The sequence below is a fragment of the Leucopleurus acutus genome (assembly GCF_964270905.1).
Source record: "Leucopleurus acutus genome assembly, chromosome: 10".
Classification (NCBI taxonomy): domain Eukaryota; kingdom Metazoa; phylum Chordata; class Mammalia; order Artiodactyla; family Delphinidae; genus Leucopleurus; species Leucopleurus acutus.
The window spans coordinates 31,518,214-31,535,590 of record NC_139153.1 but is presented as its reverse complement, the minus strand read 5'-3'; the positions used below and the strand labels follow the sequence as shown (position 1 = coordinate 31,535,590).

The 17,377-nt window shown below is 45.6% G+C and overlaps 1 protein-coding gene across 4 annotated transcripts in view; it reads left to right on the top strand.

Moving 5' to 3' along the window:
- The window catches only part of PXK (PX domain containing serine/threonine kinase like), a 75,617-nt gene that overhangs the window by 51,875 nt on the left and 6,365 nt on the right, over positions 1–17,377 (top strand). For 2 of the 4 annotated variants that reach the window (XM_082848737.1, XM_082848739.1), the window contains exons 12-17: positions 361–439; positions 3,104–3,152; positions 7,662–7,739; positions 8,258–8,344; positions 8,788–8,857; positions 11,814–11,873. In XM_082848737.1, coding sequence (XP_082704863.1) covers positions 361–439; positions 3,104–3,152; positions 7,662–7,739; positions 8,258–8,344; positions 8,788–8,857; positions 11,814–11,873 — 423 coding nt within the window. Of the gene's footprint in view, positions 1–360; positions 440–3,103; positions 3,153–7,661; positions 7,740–8,257; positions 8,345–8,787; positions 8,858–11,810; positions 11,874–17,377 lie in introns of all 4 variants that reach the window. The other 2 variants (XM_082848736.1, XM_082848738.1) reach the window with 1 other exon arrangement.

The window sequence follows — 17,377 nt, the reverse complement described above, 5'->3', positions numbered from 1 at the left end:
AAGCAGAGAAATGTCACTCAGGTTCAGAATTTTACTTCTGTGTAGTGTTTACTTCTCTTTTCAGAGAGCAAACATATTTATGGATGATATCTTGAATCCCTCCTCCAGTAATCTCTGGAATATATTTAGCTTTCTGTCAGCATGTGGCTCCTGAACCATTTCTTTTGAGGCGTCAGTAGTGTCAGTGTTGCCAGCATCCCCCTCCCCGGCACGTATGCCATCTGTCTGTGCGTGAAGAGTTTTGACACTGTCCTGATCAGCCCGCAGACAGTTGTTGCAAAGCGGTGTCAAACTTTTCATCACCAAGTGGATTTGCCAGCATGTTCTGTGGAACTAAAATGTGTATCTGTTCATTTCAAGTGGCCGTGTTGGAGTCTACGCTGTCTTGTGAAGCCTGTAAAAATGGCATGCCCACCGTCTCCCGGCTCTTACAGATGCCGTAAGTCAATCCCACACCTTGGCTGTAACCCTCCTAACCGTGTTGACCACTAGCCCAAGTGTCTGGTCCTGGTAGAGACTCAACAGCGTCCCCGCAGAGTCACCGTGACCTGCTTGCTGGTGGTCACTTGCCGCATGGTGTCCTGACCTTTCCTTGTGACCTCTCTGCACCACAGCCTGACTGCTGTCTCTTCACATCAATGTCATCTTCACATGTGTCTCTCCCTGTCCCTGTTGGCGTTGTATACATGGACTTCCCGCTTGGGAGGTACTGAAGGGGGGCCACCCTGTTTCAGTGCACCGCGTGGCCCACGGCTGTGGCTGCTTCGCTAGCCGCTGGCTGGGGAGGTTCTGGCCTTTCGGAGGAGGGCAGCGTGGCTCTGGCCTCCCCTGCGCTTGTTTGTTCATTTCCTCACTGGGTAACACATATCTAACGTCTGACGTGTACCAGGCACTGTGCTGGGGCGTAGAGCTCAGGAGACATTCTCCTTTAAACAGGGTTATGAATAGTCAACTGAGGTGGGTGAAATAGTGCTTTGGGGCCTTTCCTTTAGGTATGTTTTCTATTCCTTCATGGAAAGGCAGCAGGGTGGTTAAGAAGCATGTGTCTGAGGTTAGACAGACCTGGGGGTGGGCCCAGCCTTACCACTTCTACCTGGGTGACCTTGGGCAGGTTTCCTAACCTCTGGAAGCTGAGTTTCCCCGTCTGTAAGTGGGGACAATAATAGCCTCCACCTCAGAGGGCTGTTGGGAGGATTTATTGCAATGATTCCTAGTACAGTGCCAGTTACTAAAGCAGAGCTTATTAAATGTTAGTTATGCTTACTATTGATTCAGCTCATACTCTGTGCCTTGCGACTTACCCAGTGCTCTGTAAACAGATGTATTTGGGAAACAATTGTATGGGGAAATAAGGCGGGACAGCTTGAGGTACATACAGCCCGAGGTCAGAGGAGGCGGTGATAACTTCAGATTCCTTGTGTTAGGGAAAGTCTACTCCAGCTCCGGCACAGTCCTAGGCCCTGGGGAGGCTGTGATGGACAGAGTGGCCCAAGCCCCCACCACGTGGATGTGACTTCCTAATGTTTGACTGACACTGGTGCCTCCCTCCCCAAACCAGCCACCATTAATAACAGTGTAAATGTGGAAAAATAGGTCTAGTCAGGGAAACAAAACAATTTTCACACACACTTTTAGAACATACGCATTTGTAGTTAGGGAACAGCTTGTATCCATGTTAATTTACTTGGGTTTGTAGTCGCACCCCCTGCTCCAAAGCTCTTACATTTTTCTCCCAATCTTCCAGTTCTAAAGTGAATCCAGATAATTTTTCTTCACTTAAGTCTTTCTACCGTGTGGGCTTCAGCCTTGAGACAGCACTTGGAGAGGTGTGAACTCTGTTCAGTTCAAAACGTGTTGTCTGGAAATAAGTGGACCCTCGGCCTTGAAGGGGAGAGTTCTGTCTCCACCTCCAGGCCGCCCAGGGAGTGCTGTGGGGAAAAGTTAACCCTGTCACTTGTACTTGTGATGTAGTTCCTGTTTTTTAAAAAGGGGAACCATTCAAAGAAAGACTTACTTAGAGCCTTTTGGGCACTGCCCAGACAACCATTTAAATTCTCTGACCTGTTTTAGCCAAAACAGTTCAGAATTCCTCATGCTGTTGTTTTTAATAACACACTTTTGGGCCTCCCTGGTGGCACAGTGGTTGAGAATCTGCCTGCCAATGCAGGGGAGACGGGTTCGAGCCCTGGTCCGGGAGGATCCCTCATGCCGCGGAGCAACTAGGCCCGTGTGCCACAACTGCTGAGCGTGTGCTCTAGAGCCTGCGACCCACAACTACTGAGCCCGTGTGGCACAACTACTGAAGCCCGTGAGCCTAGAGCCCGTGCTCTGCAACAAGAAAAGCCACCGCAATGAGAAGCCCGCGCACCTCAACAAAGAGTAGCCCCTGCTCGCCACAACTAGAGAAAACCCACGCGCAGCAATGAAGACCCAACACAGCAAAAAATAAATAAAATAAATTTATTTAAAAAAAATAGCTCCCTTTATAAAAACAAAAAACACACTTTTGAAGAGAGAATTGATATTCTCCCAGAGCTGCTATTTCTTTTTAAGAGAGCATGAGAAACACTACTTTTCTTAGAAGAAAATTATTTTCTCGTTGGATTCCAATCAGAACAATTCCTTTTTTACTTACTCTCATGTTTTTATTATATTGAGCTCTAGAATAAATTTTGTCCTCCTCTGGGGCAAAAAAAAAAAAGGAAAGCCAATTATTCTGTTTAGAAATATCTACTGCATATATTATTTGCAATATGATATAAATACAATAAATAATGTGCAGATTTCTTTTCAAAACGTGAATTAATTCACTATGTAGCGTGAGAAGACTGTCACCCCTCAGTGGGGAAATCAGCTCCCCTACGCAGCTGACCCAGTCCCTGTGGAGAGCTCCGAGATGGTGGGGAGTGGCGGTTTCTGGAGGTCACCTTGGGTGGCCCGGAAACTCCTTTGAGTTTGATAAACACGAGATGGTGTATTGGCTCGGGCCGGGGGATGTTGGGGGGGACTTGATGGGCAAAAAATGTCTCATTCTGCTTTGATCGTGTTCTGGGAGTGCACCTGGTTTAAGAAAGATATTTTTGTTTGTTTCTTTTCTTTACAGATTATTCAGTGATGTTCTGCTGACTACTTCAGAAAAGCCACAGTTTAAGGTAAAGCAAATTATATCATTTCTTGGTTTGTGACATGAATATGTACTTGGAAAGTTAGCGCTTTTTTAATCAAAAAAAGAAGGATTTTTAAGTGTGGACTGGAAAAAGCACACTTAAGAGCGTTTTTATTTGGGGACCTTACTGAGGACAGTAGCCGGGAGACAGCTTCTCAGATAGCTCTAAGGAACTATGAAGAGGCAGGGGAGGGGCCAGGATATATATGAACTTTTTGCTGGAAAAAAACATGTAGTCAAGCATAAAAAGATTACTGCTAATCACAGAAGACAGACATCTGAAGTTAATGATTTTAGTGTTTTTCTATGTATGAAAGATGCCAAGAACCTGGGGTCATTGAAATTTTTCCTTAGATAGGCATCTTAACTCCCTAGGGTCCTGTATATCCAAAGCACAGAATGCTTCCTGTTTTTCTCCACCCTGAATTCCCCCCAGCGTGAACCTTCGGGGGCAATTGCAATGGGTTGCAGCTTAATCCTTGTGGAACGGGAATGGCCAGCAGCCTTCTTTATTTTACATAAAGAAAAATTGCAAATAATCTAAATATCCTGTAATAAGGGAATAGCTTAATAATTTAAGTACATGTATTGGATTAAATATGTTTTATCTAATAAAAGTAAAATTTATGAAGACATTGTAGTAGCCTGGAAAATGATTATTATTTGGGCTAAGGGAAGAAAACAGGATATAAAATACAGTGTGTAAGAAAAAAATACCTCTGTCTAGAATAAGGACTGGAAGGAAGTATCCTGGGAAGTGGCAGTGTTATGTGGTGTTATGCAAAGAGCAGGGGCTTTGGAACAAACGTATGGACGTCAAGGGGGGAAGCGGGGGTGGCATGAGTTAGGAGATTGGGACTGACATGTATACACTAATATGTATAAGATAGATAACTAATGAGAACCTGCTGTATAGCACAGGGAACTCCACTTCGCTGTACAATAGAAACTAACCCAACATTGTAAAACAACTATATCCCAATTTTAAAAAAGGAAGAAAAAAAAAAAAGAGCAGGGGCTTTGGAACTCCCCCAAACCAGGTTGATGCCTTGCTTTGCTTTCATGATACCAGCCATTTATCTAAGGCAGGGTTTCTTAGCCCTGACCTTTGACACTGTGGACCAGGTCGCTGTTCTTTGTTGCCGGGGCTCTGCTGTGCGTTGTGGGATGTTGAGCAGCACCCCTGGCCTGTACCCACTAGATACAAGCAGTACTCTCATTCCACCCCACAACTGTGTGACCGTGAAAACTGCTTCCAGATGCAGCGAACTGTCCCCTAGGGAGGGGACGGGGGCAAAATCACCCTCATTTGAGAGCCACTGATATATGGGCAAGGACCTATTCTTTGGGCCTACGTTTACTCGTTGTGTAGAATTGGTGAGTAAAACTTGTCTCTTGTCACTGGACAACTGAGATGATCCCTGAGAACGCCTAGTTCAGGGCTGGGCGCTCACTGTTAGCATTGTTTTGGGTAGTGAGATGAAGGGTATTTCTCTTTCTCCTCTCTCTATTCCCCCAAAACCTGTAAAACTCTTACGAAGAAATTACATTTGGGGGGGGGGGAAAAACGAAAGAAAACCCCAAACAAGGTGGGGTCAGAAGATTTATAGGCAAGGGAGAAGTTTTCCTCTGTCCTGTTTTGCCAGTTAGAGGAGTTCTGACAATAATAGCTTCTTTGGATCTGATGTAGGAAAAAAAAAACTTTTAAATTCATGTCTTTGTTACTGAAACTCTTCAGGAAATGCATTCAGCCTTGTAAATAAATATGCCCTCCTCAACTCTAGTAGTCCAGCCCGGGGGTTATCATCAGCCCTTGTTCTTCCTCCAAGCCAGAGAGCCTGCAGCAAAGACACTGTGATCTTAAAAACCAGTGTATGTCTGTTTTCTTTCTGGAAAGATACACGAGAGACTGGTGATGTTGGTTGCCTCCATGGTGGGGGACTAGGTGGGATGTTTTTTACTGTGGATATACCCTTTTTATGCCTTCTGAGTTTTGAACCATATCACTGTGTATTACCTACTCAAAACTTTTTTAAACTTAAAATTTTTTTTTAATATTCATTTAATTTATTTATTTGGTTTTGCTTGCATCGGATCTTAGTTGTGGCGTGCAGGCTCTTTGTTGTGGCGCGCAGGCTCTTCGTTGTGGCGCACAGGCTCTTCGTTGTGGCGTGCACGCTTCTCTCTAGTTGTGGCACACAGGTTCCAGAGCGCATGGGCTCTGTAGTTTGTGGCACGCAGGCTCTCTAGTTGAGGCACGCGGGCTCAGTAGTTGCCCCGCAGTACGTGGGGTGGTAGTTCCCCGACCAGGGATCGAACCTGCATCCTCTGCACTGGAAGGCAAATTAACCACTGGACCACCAGTGAAGTTCCCTAAACTTAAATTTTTAGAAGAATAATAGAGACAAAAAGTTGAACATGGTCTGGGTGTCTGTTTTCTAGGCCTGAACTCCTCATGGTTTGAAAAACTAATAAATTAAGAAATGACAAGCTCAGAACCACACTAAGCTTTTGTTAATAGCATCTTCCAATAGGAAAAAACTTAATGTTGTGAAATTCAGAAAATAAGTCTTAAGAAAGAAAAGAAGGGAGGGAGGGAGGGAGGGAGGGAGGAAATAAGTCTTTCACAGAGAAAATCCCTCTGAAGTTATAGAATATTATAATTACTTGAATTTGTTTGTGTGTGTTCCAATAAGCTTTATATATATTTTTGTTTTTAGTTATGATAAAAACATCATGTAAAAATGTATCCTCTTAGCCATTTTTAAGTGTACAGCTCAGTGGTGTGAAGTGTATTCACATTGTCGTGTAACGGATCTCTGGAACTTTTTCATCTTGCAAACCGAAACTCGAGAACCACCTTAAGTACAACTCCCAATTTTTCCACCCCCAGCCCTTTGGCAAACACATTTTACCTTTTAGATATCTCATATAAGTGGAATCATACAGGATTTGTCCTTTTGTGACAGGCTTATCTCACCCAGTGTAATGTCCTCAAGGTTCATCCATGTTATAAGCATGTGACAGTATTTCTTTCCTTTTTAAGGCTGAATAATATTCCCCTGATTGTATATACCACATTTTATTTATCCATTCATCTATCGATGGACATGTGGGTTTCTTCCATCCCTTGGCTATTGTGAATAATGCTTCAATGAACATGGGGCATGCTTTGATATCCTGCTTTCAGTTCTTTGGGATATACACCCAGAAGCAGGATTGCTGGATCATATGGTAATTCTATTTTTAGATTTTTTTGAGGAACTTCTATGCTGTTTTCCATAGCTGCTGTGCCATTTTACATTCCCACCATTAGTGTACAGTTTTTTCCATCCTCACCAACGTTTGTTATTTTCTGTTTTTTTGATAGTTACCATCCTAATATGTGAGGTTATGTCTCATTGTGGTTTTGGTTTGCATTTCTCTCATGATTGGAGTTATTGATCATCTTTCCATATGCTTGTTGGCCATTTGTGTATCTTCATTGGAGAAGTGTCTGTTTAGGTCCTTTGCCATTTTTTCCTTTGATTTTCTGCTCTTTATTTATTTATTTTTTTTCTGGTTTATTGTGGCATAATCCATTTTTGGTGACAAGTCCATTTTTTAATTGATTACTTATGTTTTTGTTTTTGAGTTGTAGGAGTTCTTTATATATTCTGGATATTAACCCCTTAACAGATGTATGATTTCCATTTATTTTCTCCTATTCCGTAGGTTGCCTTTTCACTCTGTTGATTGTTTCCTTTGATGTTCAGAAGTTTTAAGCTTGATTTAGCTTGATGCAGTCGCATTTGTCTATTTTGGCTTTTGTTGCCTGTGCTTTTGGTGTCCTGTCCAAGAAATTATTGCCAAATCCATTATCACAAAGCTTTCTCCCTATGTTTTCTTCTAAGAGTTTTATGTTTTTAGGTCTTAGGTTTAGGTCTTTAATCCAATTTTGAGTTAATTTTTGCATACAGTGTAAGGTTGGGGTCCAGCTTCATTCTTTTGCATGTAGATATCCAGTTCTACCAGCACCATTTATTGAAGAAACTGTCCTTTTCCCACTGTGTGCTTTTGGCATGAGGGTTAATTTCTGGGCTCTCTGTTTGTTCCATTGGTCTGTGTGTCTGTCTTTATTGCCAGTATCACACTGTTTTCTGTAGCTTTGTAACACATTTTGAAATCCGGGAGCGTGAGGCCTCCAGTTTCCATCTTCTTTTTCAGGATTGTTTTGGTAATTTGGGGTTCCTTGAGAATAACTTGAAATACTTGAAACATACATCATGCTTATTTATGTGTTAGTTTTATATATTTATTGCTAAAACATGCTAATGAGGTGAGTGTGTTCGGGGATACCAGAAGTGGCCAGGATAGGAGTCAAGTGGACAGCTTGTAACTGATTTCATTCCAGGTGTCCTCTTCCTTGACTAGCAACTGTTTTTTATTCAAACTGGGACTTGAGAGACTCTCCAGCTATTTTACTCAGTAGATTATGTACTTTCTCTTCTTTCAGATCCCCACAAAGTTAAAAGAGGCATTGAGAATTGCCAAAGAATGTATAGAAAAGAGGCTAATTGAAGAACAGAAACAGGTAAATTGCTAATAGTTCCTCATTGCCTTTTGATCTTTTAGTGTCCCCATCCTCTGCTGTGGTGATCACAGTGATTTACTTGTAACTGAGTGTTCTTGCATACTTGCTCTGGACCAGGCTCCATGTTCAGTGCTACAAGACAGCTGAGTACTTCACAGTCCTACCCTCAAGGACCTCAGCCTGTGGGGGGAAAAAAACATGTCCACAAAGAGCAGTCCTCCTTTATGATCAGGGCAGACTGGGTGGTGGTGGGGCACACATGCTCCGTGCTCTAAAGGTGCTGGGGACCACACTCATTTTCCGTAAGAGAGAGAAAGGCAGGAAGGAACTCGGGGAGAGAGAAAGGTCTTCATCTGCTGGCACACTCTTCTCCCAGACATCCAGACCCAAGCTTGGAGGCAGACAGGCTGAGCAAGGAAAGACTTTTCATCCAAATGATTTGATTTGGCAAAACATGTTAGAGATTTTCATTAGTGTAGGATATGCTTACAGTTGTGGTGAACTGTGGTCTCTTAAAGATCCACCAGCATCGAAGACTGACAAGAGCTCAGTCTCACCATGGATCCGAAGAAGAAAGAAAAAAGAGGAAGATCTTAGCTCGAAAGGTAAGGCCGGTGTCTCTCTGATTTCTTTCTTGCGAATTCCTGACTAGATGTGAAAAAAGTTCTAGGTTAATGGTGCCCATTTAGTTAATGACAGATTCTGTGCTTTATCTCCATGAAAGCTAAAACCATTTCCAGATGACTGGTTTGCAGCTTCTGAAAGAAAAGCCGTATAATATCAGCAGAGAAATGGACCATAGAGTTTCCTGGCTTGCTGGGCTGATTATGGCCTTAATGTAATTGCGGGAAATGACTGGCCTGAGAGAGTGAACTCAGCATTCTTGGTTTTATTTCTCCCTTTAGTTTTGGCTTGTGGCTTCTTCACTGTGTTCAGTTATGAGACCAAATATGACTTTGTGTGTAGCTAGTCTAACTATGCCTGGAAAATGTTTTTATTCTGGTATGTTTATTCTTCGCTTTTCCCCCTCTATTTTTTATTTTTAAAGAAGTCAAAACGATCTGCTGTTGAAAATAGTGAAGAGCATTCAGCAAAATACAGCAACTCCAATAATTCAGGTAACTGGTTATAGGTTGTAGTGGGGCCAGGCCAATAATTCAGGTAACTGGTTATAGGTTGTAGTGGGGCCCAGGTCCCAAAGGTTAGGACCAGGAGTCAAGGGTTCTTGGGTTCTCCTGGGCAGTGTGTGACCAGTGCAGAGGACAAAAGAACTCTGCCCCCAGGGAAGGATTGCCACAGCATTCGGAGGCTCACAGGACTCAAGTGCTAGAAGGCACCTCAGAGCTTACTGGGTAACCAGCCTCCTCACTGATGGCAGCATCAGCCCTGGAAGAAAAACCCACCCAACTTACAATGCAGGGCCTCCTGTTTATCAGCAGAGCCTATAGGAACTGAAATGGCCGTAAATCCCGCCCTCTGCTTGGTGCCCACGTGGCAGAAGGATATGCCCTCCTGCATCAAGGAGAGGCCTCTATAGTGTGTGGGGATCGCAAAAAGCCACATTCCAGGAGCGCCAAGATGGCACAGAGTGCAGTGTCATGAGTTAGCCATCCTTGCTGTCACTCCTGGATGCCCCTTGCCCAGCCCTGCTGGCTTTGGGCCTTAATGTCCCCATCTTTGGAAATCAGATCAAGTGATCCCTTGGGACCTTCTAGGTCTTCTGCCTTATGGTCTGTGAAGTAGAGTTCCACATAGAGAAGGGAAGGTTTCATCCTAACGGGCAGCTTTGGTTTAGCCCTGGAGGGCCAAAGGAAGGGGAGGGTTTTTTTAGGTTGAGGGATAGCTGCATACATTTCCAGGCGGAATAAGGACCAAGTAGAGACGGAGAAGTTGAAGATGCAAAAGAGAGAGTGATTGTTGGGGGGAGTGAGGGGGCTGGGGGTCAAAGGGTTAGCATCAAGTGCCCAGCTGTCAGTCTCAGCCTTGGAGGAAACCCATCCATCCCTTCGTGGTGTCAGGAGCCAGGAGGGGTAGGTGAAGAGTTAGAGGTGTTTAAAAGTGGAAGGAAGGGAGGAAATTGAGGGTGTTCACAGCTCATGCCTTCTCAGGTCTTCTCAGGGAAGTCAGTGAGGAAGGCATCTGCCAGGGGCAAGAGAAGAAGTGAGGGGTTCGCAAGACCTGAAGGCTGGTCTAGCCATAGCCAGAGAATGCAGGCAGTGTGGGTAGAGCTGAAATTGGAAGAGTTGGGATGGAAGAAGATCATAGACTCCAGAGGGAGGGTGGGAATCGTGCCCGTACCACTGCTTCGAGAGCCAAGCCAGAGACGGGCTCTGGAGGGAAGAGAAGGAGGGGAGGCTCCAGGCCCTGGAGGTCCCTGTGAGGACCAAGGCAGGCTCCTTGGGGATGGAGGCTAGGAGAGGAGAAGGGGCTGGAGGCTGTTGTGGCCGGCAGGTAATTTCAGAGTTGGAGGTCTGTTTTCTCCATGGTTGATGGGATGGACATAGGCCAGTCGTTGTCATCACTAGGCTGAGACTCATGTCTCCAACTAGCCTGTCACTCTGGCGGGCACTCTGTCCAGCATCTACTTCTTTTATTTTTTTATTTTTTGCGGTACGCGGGCCTCTCACTGTTGTGGCCTCTCCCGTGGCGGAGCACAGGCTCCGGACGCGCAGGCTCAGCGGCCATGGCTCATGGGCCCAGCTGCTCCGCGGCAGGTGGGATCTTCCCGGACCGGGGCACGAACCCGCATCCCCTGCATCGGCAGGCGGACTCTCAACCACTGCGCCACCAGGGAAGCCCCATCTACTTCTTTATAAAGCAGAGAAAGCCTGGCTTGGTGTACTCCACCTTCCTGAGGCCCTGCCTGCCTGCAAGGCTCTTTGCCAGATGCAGCTGGATGGGACGCCAAGGACCCCCAGACACCACCTCAGGGAGTTTAGGAAAGCAAAGTAGCAGTTGATGGAAATGTATAGATCATCTCCACACCCCACTGGAATCACAAATTCAAACCTTCTCCCCCTTAAAATCTGTGTTAGCACTACAAGCAGTATGATATCAGGATGGGCTGAATTTCACCATCTTTTTCAGTGAAACGCCTCTCCCTTTTATAGGGAGACGAGAGGATATTGCAGATGGTGGAAGGGTCTTCAGCTGGAGGGAGGTGTGGCTTCATTAGGACATTTCTCCTCGTGCTCAGTGTCCGTGCTGTGCCCCCCACGTCCTGTGGGTGTGAGGGAGGTGGTGGGAGGCTGCCCCAGGACAGCTAGTGGCTTCTCAGGGGCATGGCCTCAGCCCTCCGGGAGCTTTGGTAACCCCTTGATAGGACTGCCATGTGAGGGAGGGGGCTCATGTGGGAGCTTCCATCTGCTCATTGGGGTACTTTCATGTCAAGCCAGGAGGACGCATTCTGGGGATTTCTGAGCAATGGAGGAGATACTGGGAATTTGGCAATATTTGAAATATAAAAAGGTTACTAGGTCCAGAAAAAGCATGCAACGTATGGGAATATGCACATTATTTTGATGTAAATCATGGTATTTACTGAATTTCAGGTAAGAAAAGGCCTGGGAAATCCACACACTGAGTAGGCTGATCCTAATCAATTGAATGTGCCTGCTGGTAAAATGGAACTTCTCCAGAGAGTGTTCCTGGGTGGACGTGGTGGGGAACTCTCGCTTCTTTTGGAGAGGCCTCCCCCAGATGGTCCTGCCCTTCTCTGTCACCTCTACTGCTGTGGCACTGTCATTTGTCTTTCATTACCCGAGGACAGGGCTTGGTTCAGGAAGAGAAACTGCAGCCAGTTGCGTAAGCCATTGGATTGCACAAAGTTGGTTGCAAACCAGGCAGGCTGTGGGGAGCAGTGGGAGGCAACGAGGCCTGGGGAAGGAAGCGGGTTGGACGCCTGCGGTCAGGGGTCCCGTCCCTGAATTCTCTGCCCAACCTCGCTTTTTCCCACAAGGCTCACACACTCAGCCCAGTGCAGATTCTCAGACAGTGGTGGGTGCCGGCTCTGGCCAAGCCCCAGATGTCTTCCTTTGGTCCCCATGAGGGTCTCTCTGTGTTTTCTCTTAGCAGGATCTGGGGCCAGCTCACCTCTCACATCCCCGTCATCGCCGACTCCACCCTCCACAGCAGGTTAGTGAGGAGGAAGAGAAAGCTGCCTTCCTCCCCTTCTGCACCAGCCCGGGAGAAGGGTGGGGCTTTCTCTTCTCACCTTGGCCCAAACATTTCAGGGGTCAGAGGGGACCAGCCTCCTCCAGAGAAACCAGTGGGAGTGCAGATTAGCAGTGTCACTTGGGAGAGACCAGGGTCCAGGTCTCTAGAGTCGGATTTCACGGGGAGCGGGATGGTCGGCTTCAGGGCTGCTCACTGCCCCCACCTCCAGCTCGCTCTCTCTACTGAAAAGCCTCACGCAGGCTCCTCAGATCACAGCCTGTCTGGGTACGCGCTCAGCTGAACAAAACAATCGCGCTGCTGCCCAGGGGCCCGGTCCTGCCAGGGCTCTCTCCTCAGGGAGACCAGCCACAGTGTCGGCTTTGTCACAGAGCACAGCTGGTGAAATGCCTGGGTGTGGGAGTGAACTGCCCACCGAGCTTCTGATTTCCTGATAACTATTTGTGCTTTATTCTGCTCTGCACTTCATCACCTGAATATTTTTCTGTGGCTAGCTAACCTTTGTTTTGCGTTTGTGACTTAAATCAGATAGATACTGGGAGTTTTGTTTGAAAAATGTAAAAAGAGTTTATTTCAGGGAATACTTATAAAAATTATCTCTAATTCTGTGGAGTGGCCTCATAATGCTATCTTTCTTCTTTCTTTTTTGAACTAATAGCTCTCTCCTAACCATTTTGCACGCCTCATAAAAACGCACTGGGGCACCAGTATCTCCTTTCACTTCTTAACTGAACCAGATGTTCTGGATGTCAGAGAAGTCGGTTCTGCCACTCAGAGCTTGTTGGCTGGCTGTGCTTGGTTGGAAGAGCTGCTGCAGCTGTCTGGAGGGAGAGTCACGGGCTGGGGTTGATTTATGAGTTGATGACACCATATTCATTAAGGCTTAAAGTGGTGCCCAGGAGCTACCAAGAGCATTACCCGACAGCTCTCAAATGCTTCTAACTGACCTTCCAAAAAAACCCCCCCAAACAACAGTCAAATGTAAGGAGACCGGTTTGAAGGCCTCGCGTCTGTCTGGTGGGTGTCTCTCCTTGCTGGCCGAGCCTGGTTACTGGTAGTTTGCTGTCGAGTGTTCTGGGCCCAGGGCCTATTTTAATAGCAAAGTACCTGGCTGATGGGGGATAATATTCTATTTCCTGTCTGACTTTGTCAGCAGATTTTACAAGAAAGCTTCCAAATATTGATCAATATAGAAAATAGACTTCTCTGTCTTTTGTAGAGGTGACCTGTATAGGCCGATCAGAAATTTTGGGGGAGCCACTGCCCAGATCATGCTGAGGCGTTTTCTAGAAGATAGGATATTAATTTCACACCACTTAGACATATTAAGGAGACTGGAGAGAATTAATAGTGAGAATCCATGAAGCCTCCTTTAACAAATGAGGTGTCTATCCGGTAGCTCAGAGCACTTTGCTGTGTGCATTGGACGTGGGAAGTTACCTGCCAGTGCTCATTTTTAAACGCCTTGGAGAATTCAGTCTATATGGATTATTTTTGATGAATCCTCTGATTGACCTGAGTTCTCAGTGGGAGGATTCTCATACAGTAGCAGGTTTGCATGAGATGAGGTAACTTTTAGAACAAGAAGAAAAAGAGGAATCTTTTGTAGTTAGACTCAAGGTTGGAAAAAACTTCATCTGAGGCAAGAGGGAGCAATTGGGTGGATAGTTCCCTATCCTGAAGGGGAGTTGTAAAGATTCAGAGGGAAACATATGTGAGGCCACAAGCACGATGCCTGGCAGAAATGGGAGGTTCCCAGCAAGTATTGGCTCCCTCTTTTCCTTTATGTCCTTTAATGTTTTATTGATGAAATTATTGATTCAGCCCCAGAGACTGTACTCTGACCTCTGCTGGTTATTTATTGTAACACGTCTCATAAAAATAATAGCTAGTATTTGCCTATCAACCTAGCATTTCAGGCCCTAAGCGAGCCACCCATGGTGAGTTTATTTATTCATCTACTGGAGATGCATTTATTGAGAGCTGCTGTGTGCCCAGCACTGTGCTAAGCGCTGGGTCACAGAGATGAGCAGGCAGACAAGGCCCCAGCCGAGGTGGCCTCACATTGCCAGCACCTCTCAGGAGCTCCAAAATGATAGATACAATTCAAGCAAGTGCTTTCCTTGGGGTCCACCCATGGTAATTTTTTTCTCCCAGTAGTTCCACTTCTTAAATAGAGAATCTCCACCTGAAAAAACTAGTCCACCAACAAAGTGACATCTCGAGCTTCTGTTCTGTACAAGGCATCAGGGAGCTACAAACAGGTGATAGTCTCATGCTACCGTACCCATGGGAGATGCTCAGTAAATCCTTATGGGTGGATTTGCTTGGACTTGGTCTGCCTTCAGGGTCTCTGCTGGATGAGGGCAAGGCTGTCAGCCTACGGGTGGCAACTTCTGGCTCAGAAGCCCCTGCTTAGACTGGTCCTTTTCCTTCCAGGACAGGAGGCCAGGCTTCTCATTGGGCTCATCTGTGTTGCCGCCTCTCTGCACGCTGCCTGTCTTATTGCTGGAATCACATTTACTCCAATTTATGTCTTTACTTCTAGGCCACATTTATGGTTTATCTGGGAACTAAGTCAAGCATAGTGTCTTCCAGCTTTATGATAAAATGCAATTTTCTCAAGAAATGAAGGAAAATTCTTCATTTTCAAGGGCTAGTTTAGAAAAGGAATTCCTGCTAAAAGTAGCATCTCAAACACAACTCGATCTGGGAGCCCTCGGAAACTACACCTTGGGCTGTGGAACCTAAACTTGAGGATCACCACTCGCTAGTTCTGGGACCTTGGAGGAGATACTTGACCTCCCTGGGCTTCAGGTTTTGAAACCGAGTGAGGCCCTGTGGGACTCCCGGGCACGGAGGACCTCTTGTCCTCTCTTTCTTGTAGGCAAGACTCCAGGTTCCATGACCTTCCCTGAGTTCCAAAGGGCAGATTGGAAGAGTTGCTAATCATGGGAGGAGCAGCCAGGAAACCACCTGAGTTGAGATTAAAGAAGTGCACGTCCGGCACACGCCCTGATCTTGTCAGAGACTCCACCCTTGGACCTATTGTTATCAAACCCTTCATCAGGTCCTCTGGGGTGGGGACACATAGTTTCTCCAGGCAGGAGCCTGCTGTGTCCCCGTTTGCCTGGCAAAGTAATAAAGCTATCCTTTTCTACTTCACCCAAAACTCTGTCCCCGAGATTTGATTTGGCAGTGGTGTAGAGAGAGGCTGAGCTTTCAGCATCAGTTTCCCATTTGTAAAGGAGGCTAATAACAGTGCCTGCCTAGGGGGTTTATTGCGAGGGTCCAGAGGGTTCCATGCCCATGGAGTTAGAACAGCGCCTGATACACAGTAAGCCCTCAGGACACTGTTAGTTACTGAGAGACCTTGAGTGAGTCACTTTCCGTGTCTGGGTTTGGGTTATGTCCTCTGTAGAAGGCAAAAAGCGTGGGAGTCAGAGGAGACTATCTCACAGTTCTAATCAAGCATCCTGTAAACCCACTGTGGACCCCGCCCTTCGGCAGTTTGTTCAGCAATAGATCAACTGAGGCAAGTTCAGTTTGACAGCATTGCCTTTCTTCCTGAAAGCGTCAATTTTTAAGCACATTCGTGGTAGCTGAGGGTGGTTTTCAGCTCAGTTGCTTTCAGGACGGGGCAGAAGTGACAGATGTTTCTAAGCGAAGGGGTGTTACTCTCATGAGCCCTTTCCAGCATTTGTGTAAGGACTGGGGCCTCTCCTGTTTCTTACTGTACTTCCCTGCTGTGGGCCTCTTCTTGAAATCCTTACCAAATTGATGGGAGAAATATTTCCTTAAGTCTGCTGGCAATTCCATCAGGTAGGGTGGGATTCTCTAAAACTCTTTTTTTTTTTTTCAGTGAGAACATTCCTAGCACTTTCTTTTTTTGCTAAGGTTTCTGTTTCCTGCCTCTAGAAGATCATTCTTTCAAGAACTTTAAAATGCTTTATCTTGACTTATGTCACGGTCAGTGTCACCAGCTAGTGTTTACACTCTTTATTCATGGACCTGAGTGGTTTAGATGGTCCTAATTGACACACAGATATTTGCTCCTACCCTCCCTTTGGGAGGAGACAAACCTGTTGCCTTGCCATTTTGTGTGTGTGTGTGTGTGTGTGTGTGTGTGTGTGTGTGTGTGTGTGTGTTTAAACAAAAGATTTGCAGAAGAGTATTTGGGAAAATCTTAGTAAGCAGAAGACCCAAATTATTACTGTTGTTGTTAATAATTGTGTTTAACATCTTTTGAGTGCTTATTCTGTGCTAGGCACTGTTCTAAGTGATTTATAGTTACTGTTTTATTTAATCCTCATGAATACCTCCCTATCCAATGAGCAGGGATTATACTTATAGCTCCATTTTACAGACAAATAAATTGAGGCACTAGTGGCATTAAAGGACTTTGACCAAGGTCACACAAGTGGGGGATACTAGAGCCAAGATTTAAACTTGGTTCTGTCTTTGCTCATCTACTTGATTTCTCCTGAGCGCCTGCTTTCTCAGGTGCACTACAGGGCCTGTGCTGCTAAACGCTCTGCTTGGCTGGCGTGCAAAGAGATCCAAAAGAACAGTTAGAAACCCCGGGCTTGGGTCGTAGCTCCACCACTTTCCAGATGGCCTTGGACAAGTAATTTTCATCCTTTGAAGCTGTCTTTTAAGAGAATATCTGGTCTTTATGAGGTAGATAATGTACACAACAGGGCTTTATAAGCAGTAAAGTACTGTCAAGTGTAAGCTATGAATACCTTGCAAGAGAATTCTAGCCCTTCTTGCGTGAAGTTTATCATTTGCAGCAATACTTTTGAAGAGAGAGCTGGCAGTCTGTAGAAAACCAGTCTGTGAGCATGACTGGAGGGAGAGGGAAGTTTCATATCTGGAGACTGGAGGAGGGAAAACAGGGCCTTGTGGGCACAGAGTGACTGAGAACTTGAATAACAGGAAGGAGGGTTAAGAATAAATAAGGCGCAAACTATGATGCATAAAATAAGCTACCAGGACATATTGTACAACACAGGGAATATAGCCAATATTTTATAATAACTATAAATGGATTATAACCTTTAAAAATTGTGAATCACTATATTGTACACCTGTAACTTATATAATATTATATAATATTGTATGTTAACTATACTTCAGTAAAAAAAAAAAAATTACAAAGAAAAGGAATAAGTAAGGCACAAGAAGAGATGAATTCATTTAGAATGTTGGAGCTTCCGGAATTTATCAAGCCAGGTCAAAATCTGAAACCCATTCTAGGCTCAAAATCGATGGCTCTGGCCCTAAGAACTGCCTCGTTTTCTCAAAACTACACAAACACAAAGCAGTTTCTAGGATACACAGGTCTGCCCTGTAGTGCTCCTCCGAACAGTGTTGGTTCTGCTGTCCTGCCGGCTCACAGCCTTCCTCCCCGCTTCCAAGACCAAGTGTGTGAGCTCCTCTCCAGGGTACTCAGCTGCTGGGGG